This window comes from Achroia grisella, unplaced genomic scaffold (assembly GCF_030625045.1).
Source record: "Achroia grisella isolate CSIRO2021 unplaced genomic scaffold, CSIRO_AGI_Agris_v1 utg782, whole genome shotgun sequence".
In the NCBI taxonomy this organism is placed as follows: Eukaryota; Metazoa; Arthropoda; class Insecta; order Lepidoptera; family Pyralidae; genus Achroia; species Achroia grisella.
The window spans coordinates 4,309,945-4,326,936 of NW_026713022.1; the positions used below are offsets into that span (position 1 = coordinate 4,309,945).

Sequence of the window (16,992 nt, forward strand, 5' to 3'; positions counted from 1 at the left end):
TGGGCTATAAATAGGACGCGGGTGAAATTGCGAGCACATTTGGTATACATATATAGCAATGAAATGGCCTTATCATGAGTAGTGGCACGGGCGTTATCATTATTACATAGAATAAAATAAAGTCGCTGTCGCTGTCTGTCCGTCCCTCATCATCATTATCATCTCAGCCCGGAAGACATCTACTGCTGAACAAAGGACTCCCTCAAAGATCTCCACGACGATCGGTTCTGCGCTGCTAATGCCTTCCAGCGATCTTGACCAGATCATCGGTTCACCTGCTGGAGGCCTTCCCACGCTGCGTCTTCCGGTCAGCGGTCGCCAATCGAGGACTTTATGTCCGTCCGTATATATGCTACTAAAATAGCCAGCCAAGATGCTCTTAGAAGTGCAGAAAAGTCCTGGTGTCTGCACAGACTTCACGGAATGACCTCAACGTTTCGAGGACTTGTGTTCGTTGTGTGGCCACTGCAGGATTATGTGAGCGGCTGTTTCTTCGGCTTCAAAGCAGCCCCAACAACGGGGACTGTCTATAGCACCTATTGTGTACAAGTGTTTGTTTAAGGGACAGTGGCCTGTTATTGTCCATATCATTATTTTAAGGTGCATTTATAAACACACATGTTGGCATGGGGATTGTTAGGAATGTGGACTGATGACCCCATAGTTAGCAATGTACCAAAGCAGTTTGACCACGCGGTTCCCCCTGGATATTGTCGAGGTAAATTCGTTGTCAATCACGATGGGCTAACTGACCTGACATCATATTATCACCCTCCACTGGTGCCCCGCCAGAGTAAAACGTAAACGCAGCCTTGAACACCATTCTCTTCCTCTTACAGCAGATATTAGTCCACTGCTCAACGTATGCCTCTTGTATAATTTTACACTTTGTTCTATCTGTGGCGCACCTTGTCCAGGTCGAACTAGTTTCAAATCTAGAACACCATTATTGTCTATTGTTAATACCCATAGTATTAACATAGCGCATACTGCCATGCGCTCGTCATCCTACTGCGGCTGCGCGCCTTGCATATTGTGCATCTGTGGCGAGTTGCATTTGCGCGGGAAACTAACTACAAAATGGCTTCTTCTGCAGAATTTCTAATTTACTGTTGTACTCCTGATTACTATTTTTTTATACCGTTCTACATAATTATATATGTCTGAAATTTACTTTTATTAGAAACTATTTATATACAACAAAACTGGCATATAAATACAGCCCCTACCAACCATAACGCTTAAATTAAAAACAAAACTACATTTACAGTAGTTAGAATTTGTTTACATTAAATACAAATTTAGAACTTCCTTTTTAATAATTGTTCCGATTAATAATAGTTGTAATTATTACTATTACTGAAAGGTCTGGCACTCATTCACGTTTAATGGATATGATATAATCTATATTTAAATATGAAATTGTGTTTTTTAATAAAAAACGTTTGTATGATTGCTGTGTTTTGCTGCAAAATTATATTCAGGCCAAAATTGAAGTTCAACATGGTTGGTAGTGTTCATTGGAGCATAGTTCTAATTGGAGGATTATTTCTTGTCTCCGTGCAGGGGGCAAAGGAAACGAGGAAGGTAATCGTAACTCACGACTGATATCCTAGATGAGGTAGTCAGAGGGTTTTCTTGATGAACTAGCTGAACTCGCAAACGTTGGTTTGCCATATAAATTAAAATCCCTTTTAAAAAATAGGTGTTGGTGAAAATTTATGGTTTTATGTATTTTTTAATGTAACATAAAAACACGTAAAATTATTTTTTTTGGGGGGAGCCACCCTTAACAGTTTGTAGTATAATATTAGTTTTATACCTATTCTCAGATGTACTGAATATACACATAAAATGTCATCAAAATCGGTCAAACCGTTTCGGAGAAGTATAAACACCAAAACTGTGACACGACAATTTTATATATTAGAAAAAAATATGGTATGGTGCATCCACCATTTTGTTATGACATGAAAACTCTTTAGAAGATCGTCCCCCGCTGAAGGACTGCCGATTGGGTAGATTTTTTTAATAGATAATAATGAAATGGTGCACAAATCTGCGCGGCTTACGCTGGTGAGGCATCAGTGGTAGGTGATAAGATGAAAATGAGGTCAAATCAATCCGTCGTGACAAATTTACCAGGAATTTATCATGCTTGCTTGCATGCTTTCATGGGAATCGCGTAGAGTTCAAACTGACATGGTACATTGCTCGCAATGGGGTAGGATTGTACACACTAAAAACCACATGGTGTACTGTTACAGGGTGGGTCGAAAGACAGTTTTTTGTCCTCACAAAAACTGTCTTTTGACCCACCCTCCTCAGTAATAATAATAATAATAGTAATAATCTTGGACAATTCACACAGCGCCACTGAGTCACAAACTAAGTAGAGCTTGTGTTAGTACTAGATAATTGATATAATTACATAGATTCATTTTTTGTAAATATACATACATATATAATATACATAGAATACACCCAGACCGATACAACCATACTCATGAAAGCAAATCTTTATACCGTTCGAGCTATCGAATCTGCGACCATCAGAAGAATGGGGGTGTGCTAAACCACTAGAACACCGAGGCTGTCGAAATCCTGCTGCCTTATTGATGGGCGCGGGTTCGATTCCTCGAACGGCGCAAACTTTTATAGTCATGAATATGATTGTTTGCATCAGTCTGGGTGTTTTCTATATATAATATGTATGTATTTACGAAAAATAATATACATCTATGTATTTGTGTCTATCTAGTACTCATAACACAAGCTTTAGCTAGTTTAACTTTCATTAAGAACAATACATAGTGTAATTTAAAAGTAATTTATGGCTTAAATGTTAAATAATATTATGTAATAAAACTTTTAATATAAATAGAAATTAGAATCGACTAAGAAGAAATAGAAAGTAATAATAGTAATAAAAAAAACATTATCATCCACAGAATGCCGTCAATTTATCAAGTCAGATTGACCTTCACGTGTTCCCCTTTTGATTTAGTTTTACACCTTTTACCACTGAGCCTGTATGAGATGAACTTCTTAGCATTCCATGGATGGCTGGCCAGGGAAACTTCGAGCAGTTCCCAGGACTTGTATATGTTTAAGGGCCTCTTTGCCGACGTACCTCAACACCTTCACCGCTCGTGCTTCTCTCCCTGTCCTGTGTGTGGTTCCTTCTAGTGCACCTCTAGATACACGTTCTAGAACTTACTGCATTTCTAGACAGGCTAAGATATAATTATGTATTTACGTAAAATGATCTTTTTTTTTAGAGAATCACGTATTTCAGCACGGAACACCCTCGAATAGTGTATTACGATACTAAATATGCAGACTATAGCAACGTTACAGCCCGACGTCACAGTCGAAAGGATCCCTTCTACTATGTCGACTTTCATATAAACCTTCTTGTGCCGTATGGTAACAATGTTACTGTAAGTTTCTTTTTGTGTATTTTGAACAGAAAAGCGATTCATATAAAATAAAATGAGCATCTTAAATATATATATATATATAATAATTACACCTTTTATGTACATTATATATTTATTAAATACATATCATCATTGCCTTGCCTTTATCCCATTATTTGGGGTCGGCGCAGTATGTCATTCTCTTCCACTGCTCTCTATCAGTCGTCATATCTAAACATACTCTTCTTTTATTCATATCATCTTTCACACAATCCATCCATCTTTTCTTAGGGCGTCCCCTCCCTTTACATCCATCCACATTCATATTATACACTTTCCATAAGACATGGTCCTCATTCCTCCGCATAACATGCCCATACCAGCTCAATCTGTTACCAGGAATGACAGAATAAGGAATGAGTATATACGAGGAAGTTTGAAAGTTGCGCCAAAAATATGTATTTATGTGTATGAGTATATACTCATACACATAAATACATATTTATATATAAAAATTACGTGTCACGTTGTTTGTCGATGGACTCTTAAACTACTGAACCGATTGCAAATTTGATTTGCACATTGTGTGCAATTTGATCCAACTTGAAAGATAGCTTACATCTCAATTAAAAGTCGCAATATTATTTTATTCAAGAACCTTAGCCACAGCAACGCGTGACCTTGTCTGATAGTTATAATATATATGTCATTACATAACAATCTACCTACTTAAATACACAAAAATTTACTAATAACATTAATGAAAATTGCATTAATATAGCTAAATGCAATTTTCATGGTAATAAATAGTCTTAAACGTAAATTTTATGTTCTTTTGTTCTCTGTATTTACATAGATGATAATTGAAAAACAACACTGTGGTATAACTGAGTTATATAAATGCTGAGTGGGACTCACATTCAGCGTTACCAGTATGTTTTAGCTTATAAGTTGTATACAAAAATTATGGTGGATAAGAATATTGATGTAATGATGAAGAAATTTCTTTATAATAGCTGACTGAACAATTGTCTTACGACTACCCGTCGATGCTGTACTTGAACAGAACCATTCTTTATAGATGCAGGGATATCACTCAAACCACCAGTTAGTATTTTCAACTAAATAAGGTTATTTATTTAAGCTCTTCATGCGGTTTTATCCGCGTGAAATTTATAGCCTATATGTTATTCTGATGTATAAGATATATTATTTGTAAAGTTTCATTATCATCGATTCAGTAGTTTTTGCGTGATAGAGTAACAAACATCTACCTATATTCACAAACTTTAACTTTTATAATATTAGTATCTAATCTATTGCACTTTTAAATCCAAGATTTCAATTACAAATTAGAAACTTTGTTAGCAAAGGAGGACTTATCTCTAAAAGAGATCTCTACTAGTCAACCTAAAACAGCGCGAGAGGAAGTGGTGTATGTTATAATATTAATAAGTCAAATGAAAATTTGTATGTTCTGTCAAAAAGGTTAGTAAGTACTTATTATATCTTATCGTTTGCAGGTAAGCTTTTATTTTTACGAGTTGCTCACTAACGTCTACAAACGCGGCTTCATTGAAATGCACATGGGTGTGTGTGATCTAGTTCTAAATGACAAATTCTTCGGCGGTGCTATGAGAAGAAATTTCAATAACGCGCAAATCCACTGTCCTTTTCCAAAGGTTAGTTTTTCACATAATTGTAAATAAAAGATTATTTTTCGAAGTACTCTACAGCCGTTGGTTCCTGCTGGCGCTTAGTACCACCAAACGAATGGCTTCGAGTGCAGATGGCACTCCAAACGCGCAGAATGACTTCTGAAGAGGCTGAAGGCCAACTCCTTCCTGATGGATACTACTTTAGTATGAAATCATCGCTCTAATATAATATTATATGTTCGAACCAAAACCAAACACCTCGGCTCGGGCCGTTATATTCGCGATTCGCGTTTGAATTGGACGGGGAGATCGATGGGAGTAAGAGCCTGCTCACTATTCTAATGAACATTGGATAGCTGGCACTGCTGGCACTGCACTTGACAATGGTTGCTATGCCCTGTGTACTCTTCTTTATTATTTAAGTCTTCTTATATCTTCTGGTATATTGGTTGTTATCTCCATAATATCGGCTCGTTAGCCAAAACTCCACGTTCTAACTCTGCGCCTACATGGGGAATTTCCACTATCTTACGCCTCTCGGTCCATGTGGGCTCGGCGCGAGACGACAGTTGAATTAATTTTCTAGTACTAATATTATACGTACACTTAGTGAACACACACACTTATTGAATCGTTGATCGTGCGGACTGGAGTGAACCTCTTCATGTGTGAACACATTTCATTCCAGAGGTCTAAAGTGTTATGCCACCATAATCTTTATTTCACTATCATATCTCACTCTTGAACGGAAACTCAAATAATAAATTAGGTAGATTTAAGTTTGAAACGGAAGTTCAAACCGTAAAACTATAATCTACAAACTACATTTTTTATTTTTCAGGGTGAATATCACTACTACAACATGACAATACCAATAGAACAAGTCCCGAGGGGATTCCCGTTTACAAGAGGCCGTATTTATTGCAATGTATCAATTACTAACACGGACAAAGTAATTGGAAGTGGATATATTGATTTAGAATTAAAAACGGCGTGGGTATCATATTGAAATCGATATTGGATTTGATCACAAATTATTGTTTGACAAATCAAGAAATTAGAGAAAATATATATGTCTATAATGCACCTCGATTTCTATTCTATTCATATAAAATAGACTGTATATTTTTCTTATGGCTTCTTATTTACAAATTCTGCATGTCCTTATAGGTCGAGTCGAGGGAGTGGGATGTGAGTATAATGAACGAGTTTATTTTTAACTACTGTATAACTGTTGGCCTTTACAGCTTCACCAGACGAGCTATAGGCCAACTCCTGCTTGATGGATACGACTTTAGTCTTAGGGCACCCCAAGGGGTTCAAACCTAGACTCGGGTCGTCATAATGTCGATCCCCTTTTGAATTGGGAATCGATTGGACGGGCAACAATGAACGAGAAAAATGACCTCTCCGCGTCCTGCTCTGACTCGCACTATCTCTCCTGCGTCTGCTCACACAGGCTACGGTACGAGCCGATATCGGCGACCGAAAAGCGAGACAATGAATAAGCGCCCCTAGTGACACCCCTGGTGTTTCAGGCGTCCATAGGCTACGGTAACCATTTACCATCAGATGAGCCGTATGCTTGCTTGCCACCATAGTAGTATAAAAAAACAATGCGACTTTCTGCATGCAATTCAGTGTTCTAAAGTTTATACTCTCTAACTATACAACTTTATACAATGTTTGCGGGCACAGAATACTTACTTTCTGGTACGCAAACAAATTAATTATACTAGAATTAAGTTATTGCAAGATACATTTGACTTAACATAGGTATTGAAAACAATCTATATAAAATATATAAATATAAAAAAATAACGTGTCAGGTTGTTTGTCCGCGATGGACTCCTAAATTACTGAACCGATTGTAAATTGCACATTGTGTGCAATTTGATCCAATTTGAAAGATAAGATAGCTTACATCTAAATTTATAGTCGCAATATTATTTTATTCAAGAACCTTAGCCACAGTAATGCGTGGCCGGATCTGGTCTAGTTATTACATAAATACTAGCCGTCCCGGCAAACCTTGTTTTGCCATATAAATTAAAATTGCTATTAAAAATAGGCGTTGGTGGTGAGTGAAAATTTAAAGGTGTATGTATTTTTTAATGCAACGTAATAAAAAAGTGTCGAAAATATAAAAATAATTTGGGTAAGCCACCCTTAACACTTAGGGGTATAAAAATTAGTTATAAACCTAATCTCAGATCTACTGAATATACATATAAAATTTCATCCAAATCGGTCAAGCCGTTTCGGAGAAGTATAAACACGGAACCTGATATATTACTGTGAACGAAGGACTGTATTGGGCTGGTAAATATAATTATGGGTTTTAGGAAGACATAATATAATATTACGTACAAAATTAAAAAAGTTAGCAAAAGAAGAATGACAATGACGTACATATTTTTCTATATAAAAATAATACTTGTAAAAAACAGAAATAATATATAAAGAGGTGCGTCGTGCACAATTACATTTGCAAAACACAAAATGAGATTTAATTTTATACAATGGTTTGCAAGAAATTGCATGCTATTAGGCATCATTATTACTAGTAATGCAAGTTCCGGCTCTCATTCACCATTAATGATCATGATCTAATCTATATTTAATTATTAAATCGTGAATTTAATTGAATAAACATTTGTGTGAGTGCTGTGTTTTGCTGTAAAATTATATTCATCTCAAAATTGACTCTCAACATGACTGGTGGTGTTTACTGGAGTATAATAATTGACGTATTATTTTTTGTATCCATGCAGGAGGCAAAGGAATCGAGAAAGGTAATCATAACTCATCATTGTTAGTCGATGTTGGGTATTCTGGAGCATTTCTTGGTGGATGGAAATGGTACGGGCCATCTAACTTTATTTTGTTATCATGTGATGAAAGTTCGAAGATTTATTTGATCGTTTTTAAACACAACAGTATACTTTTATAAATATGAACAATACATAGTTTAATTTAAAAATAACTTGAGATATTGTGTCCTTGTGTATCCGCGGTAAAGGTCTTAAGCTCAGTGTGGATAATTGCTCAGAGAACAAAACCTATTTGAGGTTACGTGAAAATTATAGTAAGAAAAAACAACCAATAAAAATACCGGCTGCTACGTGTGGAATGGGCTTAATAATATTGTAGAAAATTTTGATACAAATCAGAGTAGATATAATTTGAAAATATTATAATTTATATCGAAATGGAACGATGATTTTTTAAGCTAAAAGGGATTTCTAATTGCCTTATTGTTGACTGAAATAAAATGGCTAATAATTTGACAGATCATTCTAAAAACAATGATGTGGTATAAGAAATTTGGTTACATAAATGAAAAAGGCTTGGAAATAATAAATACTAAAAATATTATGAGACGGCTAGGATTGAATGAAGTGAAATTTAACACATGTGAAACCTGTAGAAAATGTACGATCCAAGATATACATTGGCACCAAGTTATGTCTCTGTGTGCCAAATATCTGGTGCCAATGTATAATATATAGTACGTCTGTTGTGGTTGTACTCATCATCATCATCAGCCCACTCCCAAGGCACGCCACTCACGATCTTCAGCCCTTCTCATCCAGTTACTACCCGCAACCCTACGTAAGTCGTCGCTCCACCTAGCTCGTCCTGACGCAGCAGTAATGCAAGTGACAATTTTAAAGAGGCATAAATACTTGAATCTGGTATGGTCGTATTAGTTTTTGCTATTATAGTGTCCAGAAGTCAAATTATTTTGACGTGTATTTTAGCGAGGCTCACGATGTCACTTGTGTACTGTATACTGAGCTGGTAGCTATGTTCCGCAGAAGATAAGTTTGGGTATTCAAAGAAACGCTACTTGGATGCTCTAAGGCCCTGTTCAATATATGTAGATTTTAGTGTGAAGGAAATGTTCGTGACCTAATGTTTAATTAGGTATTACTTAATTTTAACTTTTTTTTCTAGAGAATCACGTATTTTAGTACGGAACACCCCCGAGCAGTGTATTTCGACACTAAATATTTAAGCTACATCAACATTACATCCCGACGACACAGTCGAGCAGATCCCTTCTACTATGTCGACCTTCATTTAAACATTCTTGTGCCGGTTGGTGACAATGTTACTGTAAGTTTTTTATATATATTTCGACAGAAAACAAGCCGATACCTCCATCTGATGGTAATGGTAACCGTCACCTACATATATGTATAAATATAATATAAACAGCACTAGGGATATCAATTCATTTAGTCCCCGAGGCGTGTTCCAATTTCGTCCATCAATAGTTAACTTAGTTGTACTATGAACATAATTATGTACAATGTACAACGCCATCAATTAAGCAGCAGCTAACCTGTTAAATAAAGTACTAACTAGGAATTGAAATGAACTTTAAAGTTATGGAGCATATTACAACATGAATTAAAAAAAAAATGTGTGGGGTCCTGCACCTAAACCCTCTCTCGAAACTTTAGCTTACGTTCCCGGTGAACGTAAGCTAAAGTTTCGAGAGGAAATTGGTCACATTGATCTGTTGCTGATTACAAGGATACCAATGATGTGCTGCTATTCTTATGATGTAATTTGATAACCGCGTTACACACTTCAACCAAAACATAGCCTGATGAACATAGATCATAGGTGGAATTAGATGAGACAGTAGTATCCACACAGCCGACTGTATGCAATTTTACCTCAATAAAATTATTAGACGTTACCAGCGACCTTCTTTTTGAATATAAAAAATAGCATATGTCTACCCTCTTCATGAATTAAGCTCCGTTCTGTCAACAGACAAACAGATAGACATCTTAGGCATGATATTAGCATGGAACTTCACAGTTATGTTACAAGTCAAATGAAAATTTCTATGGGTTGATCCAAAATATTAGTAGGAATTATTTCTTATCTTTTGCAGGTAAGCTTTTATTTTTACGAGTTGCTCACTAATGTTTACAAACGCGGCTTCATTGAAATGCACAAGGGTGTGTGTAATCTGATTCTGAATGATAAATTCTTCGGCGGTGCTATGAAAAGAAATTTTAATACAACGCAATTACGCTGTCCCTTTCCAAAGGTTAGTTTTTAACGTAACTGCAAGAAAGAGTATTTTTAAGTATGCAATTATTTATTTATTTTTTATGGGGTTGCACACAACACCAAGGGAATTGCAAGTGCGTTTCCGGCCTTTTAAGAAGGAATAAGCTATTTTCTTGAAGGTGTTAATAATGTATCTGTTCAGAAATACCATCACTGGAAGGCGATTCCACAATTGGGTTGCGCGGTAAAAAGTTTCTGTGAAAATGCACGGTCGAGGACTGACATTCATCCAGATAATCAGGATAGTATTTCAGTTTCTGGCGGATAGTGCCATAATGAAATTCAGCAGCTGATATGAATCCAAGTAATTTCTCAAAATACTCTCCCTTATTTAGGTTGTCGAAAATGAAGAGATGAAATATCTCGACGCAAAGCCAATAGGTCGAGTCTCTCACAAAGATGTTGATTGCCATATTGGCTGGCTGCTCGGTTCTGAATTCGGTCAAATGTAAATAACTGGTGATGTGGTGCTACCATTCAAAAATGATAATAAAGAATATGGCAAGATGGCCCGCCATGAAATATCTCAAGTCGAAGCATATGTACCATCGATGACGATCTTGCGGAACACCAGAATTCACAGAATGTAAGTCGAAGCATGTACCATCGATGACGATCTTGCTCCATTCCGCGAGAAAGCTGAGGCCAAACTTCCCCGTAAGATGGTAGTTTTAAAGAAGAACTCTGTCCAAACCCGATTAAACGGCTTTGAAATATCCAGGCTAACTGTTAGGGCCTACGCCCTATTCTCAACTGCCTCTGCCCATCGATTTGTCAAGAACACTAGAATATGCGACCTTGAAATGTCTCACTGTGTTGACAATAGATTCCATAATCTTCTGAATATACTGGACTGAGCACACCTAACTTTTTGAAGGCTATTTTGTGAGGCTATTTTAGAATTTATTGCAATATTACAATTACTAACACGGATAAAGTAATTGCAAGTATGTACATCGATTTAGAACTAAAAACGGCCTGGATATCAAATTGACATCAATATTGTACTTATTTATTTATTTAAATAACTTTAATGCACGTCATACATAAGTAAAGAGTACATATGGCGGACTTAACACCTAATGGCATTTTCTACCAGGCAACCATGAGTTGTGCAGAGATAAGTTGTTGGCGGTGCAAACAATATTATAATATTTTTATTGAATATACATATGTTCCCATTTTCCATCAGGTACTCAGATAGCCATTGTAAACATACATACATAAAAATAAATCTTATCTAAAACTAAATCAGCACATAATCATTGTTCGAAATTAATGCGTTGTGGATAATAAACGAAATTATATCAGTTCATGTTTTATTTTAATATATATATAATTGGTAATGATTGCTCATTTCTTATTACATATATTATTATAATAACAAATTATTTTATTTTTACTTCAATAATAATGGAATGTTATGCTACACAAAATCATTAGAAACATAGTAACCCGACCAGATAGTTTATTATTAATAATACTAAATAATAATATAATTATGAATATTTTTGACAAATATTTTATTCTATTTATTATTTTACGCTGTGTTGTAACTGTAAAGGTAAGCTTTTGTAAATATAAATGGTAAGGCGGTATAGATATTAATTTATTTTTACAAATCATTACATAATACAATATAAAGTCATTGTCGTAGTCTGTCCCTATGTATGCTTAAATTTTTAAAACTACGCAACGGATTTTGAAGCGCTTTCTTTTAATAGATAGAGTGATTCTAGAGAAAGCTTTATATATATATAATACATGTACACCCGTGCGAAGCCGGGGCGAGTAGCTAGGTTACTATAAACTGATTGTCTAAAAATATATAGACTGATTGGTTTCAGACACCTATAACGTAACGATTACCTATTGGCTAAATTCCGGTAGTGTACTGTGTTCTGAAATCTATAACTGGCTGCTAATAAAACACACGTTGGTTTAAACTAGGATTGTCAAGACCAAATTTAAAAAAACAGGATTGAAAGTTAAAAAATAAACAGAATTATCCAGTTTAAAAACAGAATGCAGTAATAGTGTTGCAGTGGTTATATTTATAGGTAGTAAAATTCGAGTAACGAATATAATCAGATTTTTAATAAAAACTATTTGATAAAATTATACTGCTGAAAATCAATAATTAAGAGGCGCGCATATTTTAAAAACCCAAGACGCTGCCAAATCTCAGGACTTCCCAGGACACTATGACCTGGATCCAGGATGCTCTGTAGGTCCAAATAAGTTCTCGCATGTAGTGACTAGGTGTGGATTTACACGTCGCTTCAACAATGATGGTTTGTACATTGTTATTGAACTTCCCAATGATTTCAAGTTAAAAGCGGAATCCTATCTTAATAATAATATCATAAACGCGAAAGTTTGTGAATATGGATGAATGTTTGTTACTCATTCACGCAAAAAGTACTGAACGGATTTTGACGAAACTTTACAATAATTAAGCTTATACATTAGAATAACACGTAGGCTATATGTTTTATTGAAACTTAACGCGGTTGAAACCGCGGGCACAGCTCGTTAATATTATAAACGAGAAAATTTGTGAGTATGGATGGATGTTTGTTACTCGTTCGCAAAAACTACTGAAGGGATTTTGAAACTTTACAGTAATATAGCTTATGCATCAGAATAAAACATAGGCTATATTTTATACTGAAATTTACCGCGGGTATAGCTACTAATATTATAAACGCGAAAGTTTGTGACTATGAATGTTTGTTATGTTTTGACGCAAAGACTACTGAATGGATTTCGATGAAACTATATAGAAATATAGCTTATGCATCAGAATAACACAAGGCTCTTCAAATTTAACGTGAGTGAAACCGCGGGTACGCTATTCCACGCTGAGCTTCGACCTTTTTGTATTGCTGCGGATTACACGTCGTACTAGGTATTGTTTATATTTATGAACATGTAATTGTGTGTGAGTAGTAACAATCCAATAAACGATATATCTATCTATCTATTACACAAAGTAATTTGCTATACAAAATCTAAAACGTACTTCTGTTTCAGAGGATACAGTATTTTGCAACGGAGCGGCCTCGTATAGTGTACGTCGACCACGAGTATATGTCATACGTAAATATTACGTCGCTACGTCACTGCCGGAAAGATCCGTTTTATTACGTGAATATGCATTTTTCAGTGACAATGCCATTCGGAAACAACGTGACTGTAATTGCTATATATTTTTTTAAATAACTTCTCGATACTTTTCCCAGACAGAGGTAGTCAGAGGCGTTATTAATTATACTCCGTTCCAATATGAAAATATCATGTATGCCAGGAAGAATATAGATAGTTTCAAAAGAGTTAGTGATTGCACTAATAAAAGCTTACGTAACAATAACAAACTGATTTTACCTAAATGTCATTTGGCTAAAGTTAGTAATTCGTTTTATGGCAATTGCGTAAGGTTTTACAATAAAATACCAGAGTCTGTTTTAAAACTGCCAGAAAAAAGATTTTAATGTCAAATAAAACATTTCCTTTGCAAAAAAGCTTACTATAAAATTGAAGAATTCGTTAACGATAATGTTTTTATAGAAAAACTTTAAATCCATAGCACTGACAATATTATCTGATTATACTAATAATGAGTTGCGTAGCGATTTCTATGTTAATTATCGCATGCCTATTACTTGATATAATTACAGTAATTATTTATATAAAAAACATCTATTAAAAAGAGCAACACACAAGTTTCTTGCTCATTCTTCTTGTGATGAATATGTATTCCGAATGAGTGGTAGAATCAAAATATGACTATTCAAAAGTGCTTGTAATGAGTTTATTTGAATAAAGATTATTTCTATTCCTAATAAAACTTACAATGAGAATGTAAGCAAACATTTTATATTAAAAAATATCAATATAAATCATTACTAAATGGAAATGGTACATAATTAATTAAGTGAAACCAAAACATTCGATAGAATTTGCGATTTTTTTTTATGGATGATAATCGAATGGTGCACCCACCTGCCATAACGGTTTACGCTGGCGGGGCACCAGTGGAGGATGATAAGATGACCAAGAGGGCAGGTCAGTTAGCCTATCGTGACAAATTTACCAAGATTGATCGCGATGGTTTCCAGGGGGAACCACGTTGAGGTCACATGACATGGTCCATTGCTAACAATAAGATCATTAGTTCACATTACTAACAATTCAGTGTTTATTATTAAAATTGTTTGTTTTGTTGTTTTGAACATTTCCCCTCTTAAAAAAAGGAGTCTCACGGTACCGAGACCGATACTATATATATATAAATATATATATATATACCCAGACGAAAGGGTATCCATGACGGCATTAAAGGTGTAATACCTACAGTAATCCATAATTGTAACTTTATTTACCGGTCTAAGTCTATCTATACTAGTGTTTGCTTCTTTATTTACCGGTTTTGGTTATTTATTTTATTTCATTTTATTTCTAGATCCATTACTATTTCTACGAATTTCTCACCAACCAGTACAAGCGTAATTTCGTTGAAATGCACATAGGAGCATGTGACTTAGTACATACGAATAAATTCTTCGGAACTACAATGAAGCAATATTTTCCCTCAATGTGTCCTATCCCTAAGGTATTTTTATTTTATCAGGGTCAATAAACAGTACAACAATGCAATTTTTTTAATTAACGATGCAGCATATTTATATCTTATTGTACTACTAATATCATTATTCACAATTTTTTGTACAACTTCACTAATGCCTTGTATTAACGATACAATTGGTAGCTACAGATTTGAAGCAATAACATTTTTTTAACTAGTACGAGTATATTGTTGTGTATAACAAGTCTGTGTAAATATATTGTGTATAACAAGTCTGTGTAAATATATTGTGTATAACAAGTCTGTGTAAATCGAAGAACTGGCGATCGAAATTCAGCTTTAGTACAATATTCATGTGTATAATAGAGTAAATATATTTTTTTATGTATTTCATTCACTTGTGCACATGACTTTTGCTACCGTTTCTAGAAAACTAGCTGACCCGCGTAACTTCGTCTGCGTTACATGTCCCCCACCTTTTGCATTGCAGCTCCGCTCCTATTGGTCGTAGCGTAATGTTATATAGCTTAAAGCCTTTCTCGACAAATGGACTATCCAACACAAAAAAGTTGTTCAATTAGAACCAGTAGTTCCTAAGATTAGCGCGTTCAAACAAACAAACATTAGAGTTGAAGAGTCAACTCTATAATATTAGTATAGATTAGAACATTTACGCTATATAAAGTCGAAGTAAAACACAAAAAGGTGGCCGGTTTGGTATACTGCTTTACTTCCGATGGTCGTGGGTTCGATTCCTCGCACGTTTCATTCATTTGCATTCATTATTATTAATAACAATCTGGCTATTCACAAAAAAAGGTATATAATTATTTGTATCAGTTATCTAGTACCCATAACACGAGCTTTAGCTAGCTTAACTTGGATCTAGATGGCGCTATGTGAATCGTTCTGAGAAAAAAAATGACAAATACAAACAAATACATCCGACTGTTTTTCGTAAATAATATAGTATTATACATAGAAAACACCCAGACCCATACAAACAATTATAATCATGAATACAAACGTTTATGCCGTGCGAGGAATCGAACCCGCGACAATCGAAAGTAAGGCGATATGTTAAACCGCTGGAGCGCCGATTAATTACATTATTTCGAAATGTCTTTCTAAAACTGCAAAAGTATTTTTTGTTTCAGGGCGACTATCACTTATACAACATGACTATCCCGGTAACCCAAATTCCGAGGGGGTTCCCTTACAAAAGGCCGCATATACTGCAATATAACCATAGACAAGAATGACAAACTCATTGGATCAGCACATATTGATATTGAATTGAAAACTATCAATATATAAATAACTAGGTTTTACCCTCGGCTTCGCTCGCATTGAATAAAAAAAATTTGTTTTTTTTTAAATAAAAAGTATTCTATATTCATTCTAATACCTCTAAGAACATGTGTACAAAATTTCATGATCTGTTCAGTAGTTTTTGCGTCAAAGGGTAACAAACATCCCTACTTTCACATTTATAATATTACTAGCTACACGCCCCGGCTTCGCATGGGTGGACATATATATATATATATATATATATATATATATATAAATCTTCCTCTAGAATCACTCTGTCTATTAAAAAAACCGTTTCAAAATCCGTTGTGTAGTTTTAAAAATTTAACTATACATACATGGGGACAGATAGCGACAGCGACTTTATTTTATACTGTGTAGTACTAATAATGATGATAATATTTTAAAGTCATTGCAGTATATTTAAAAGTTTCCCATTAATATTTGTTTGAATACTACAATTTATTATTATTATAATATTACCATTGTATACTTTAATGGTGTTTTCAATCATATGAGTCGTACAATTTGTCATTATCGGGGGGGAGGGATTGCTTGTAATGTGGACACTTGACCTCATTGCTGTCAGGTTGACCTCCACGCGGTTCCCTCAGGAAACCATCGTGATAAATTCCAGATGAATTTATCACGATGGGCTAACTGACCTGACCTCATGCTCATCTTATCCCTCACTGGTGTCCCGCCAGCGTAAACCGTTAGCGCAGGCGGGTGCACCATTTCATTATCATATACAAAAAATATATGTCATTATTGCTGCTAAGGAACCATAATATTAATTTAAAATAGGATGAATTGTCCTTTTATTTCCACCAATGTTCCTAATACAGCCCCTTAATCCACTACATTTTAATACACTGTACATTTAAACTGTATGTTATTTATTTCTAAATAT

General features: G+C 34.9%; 2 protein-coding genes and 1 pseudogene across 2 annotated transcripts; all 3 read left to right on the forward strand.

Annotated features, from left to right (window-relative positions):
* Positions 1-1,503: 1,503 nt before the first annotated feature.
* Positions 1,504-6,089, forward strand: LOC131851337 (uncharacterized). The gene is made up of 4 exons (XM_059201827.1): positions 1,504-1,587; positions 3,282-3,443; positions 4,946-5,104; positions 5,922-6,089. Exons 1-4 carry the CDS (start codon positions 1,504-1,506, stop codon positions 6,087-6,089), a joined length of 573 nt encoding a protein of 190 aa, XP_059057810.1.
* A 1,705-nt stretch (positions 6,090-7,794) lies between these two features.
* LOC131851338 (uncharacterized) lies at positions 7,795-10,629 on the forward strand. The gene is made up of 4 exons (XM_059201828.1): positions 7,795-7,875; positions 9,041-9,202; positions 9,996-10,154; positions 10,513-10,629. Exons 1-4 carry the CDS (start codon positions 7,795-7,797, stop codon positions 10,627-10,629), a joined length of 519 nt encoding a protein of 172 aa, XP_059057811.1.
* A 54-nt stretch (positions 10,630-10,683) lies between these two features.
* LOC131851339 (uncharacterized) lies at positions 10,684-16,082 on the forward strand (annotated as a pseudogene).
* Positions 16,083-16,992: the final 910 nt, after the last annotated feature.

What these genes read in the sequence shown, in the direction of transcription:
- LOC131851337 (XM_059201827.1), top strand. Translation starts at nt 1,504, where the DNA reads ATGGTTGGTAGTGTTCATTGGAGCATAGTTCTAATTGGAGGATTATTT. An exon ending in CGTATGGTAACAATGTTACT is followed by an intron (nt 3,444 to 4,945) that starts GTAAGTTTCTTT and finishes TATCGTTTGCAG; the next exon opens with GTAAGCTTTTATTTTTACGA. An exon ending in TCCACTGTCCTTTTCCAAAG is followed by an intron (nt 5,105 to 5,921) that starts GTTAGTTTTTCA and finishes TTTATTTTTCAG; the next exon opens with GGTGAATATCACTACTACAA.
- LOC131851338 (XM_059201828.1), top strand. Translation starts at nt 7,795, where the DNA reads ATGACTGGTGGTGTTTACTGGAGTATAATAATTGACGTATTATTTTTT. An exon ending in AGGCAAAGGAATCGAGAAAG is followed by an intron (nt 7,876 to 9,040) that starts GTAATCATAACT and finishes TTTTTTTTCTAG; the next exon opens with AGAATCACGTATTTTAGTAC. An exon ending in TACGCTGTCCCTTTCCAAAG is followed by an intron (nt 10,155 to 10,512) that starts GTTAGTTTTTAA and finishes TCCCTTATTTAG; the next exon opens with GTTGTCGAAAATGAAGAGAT.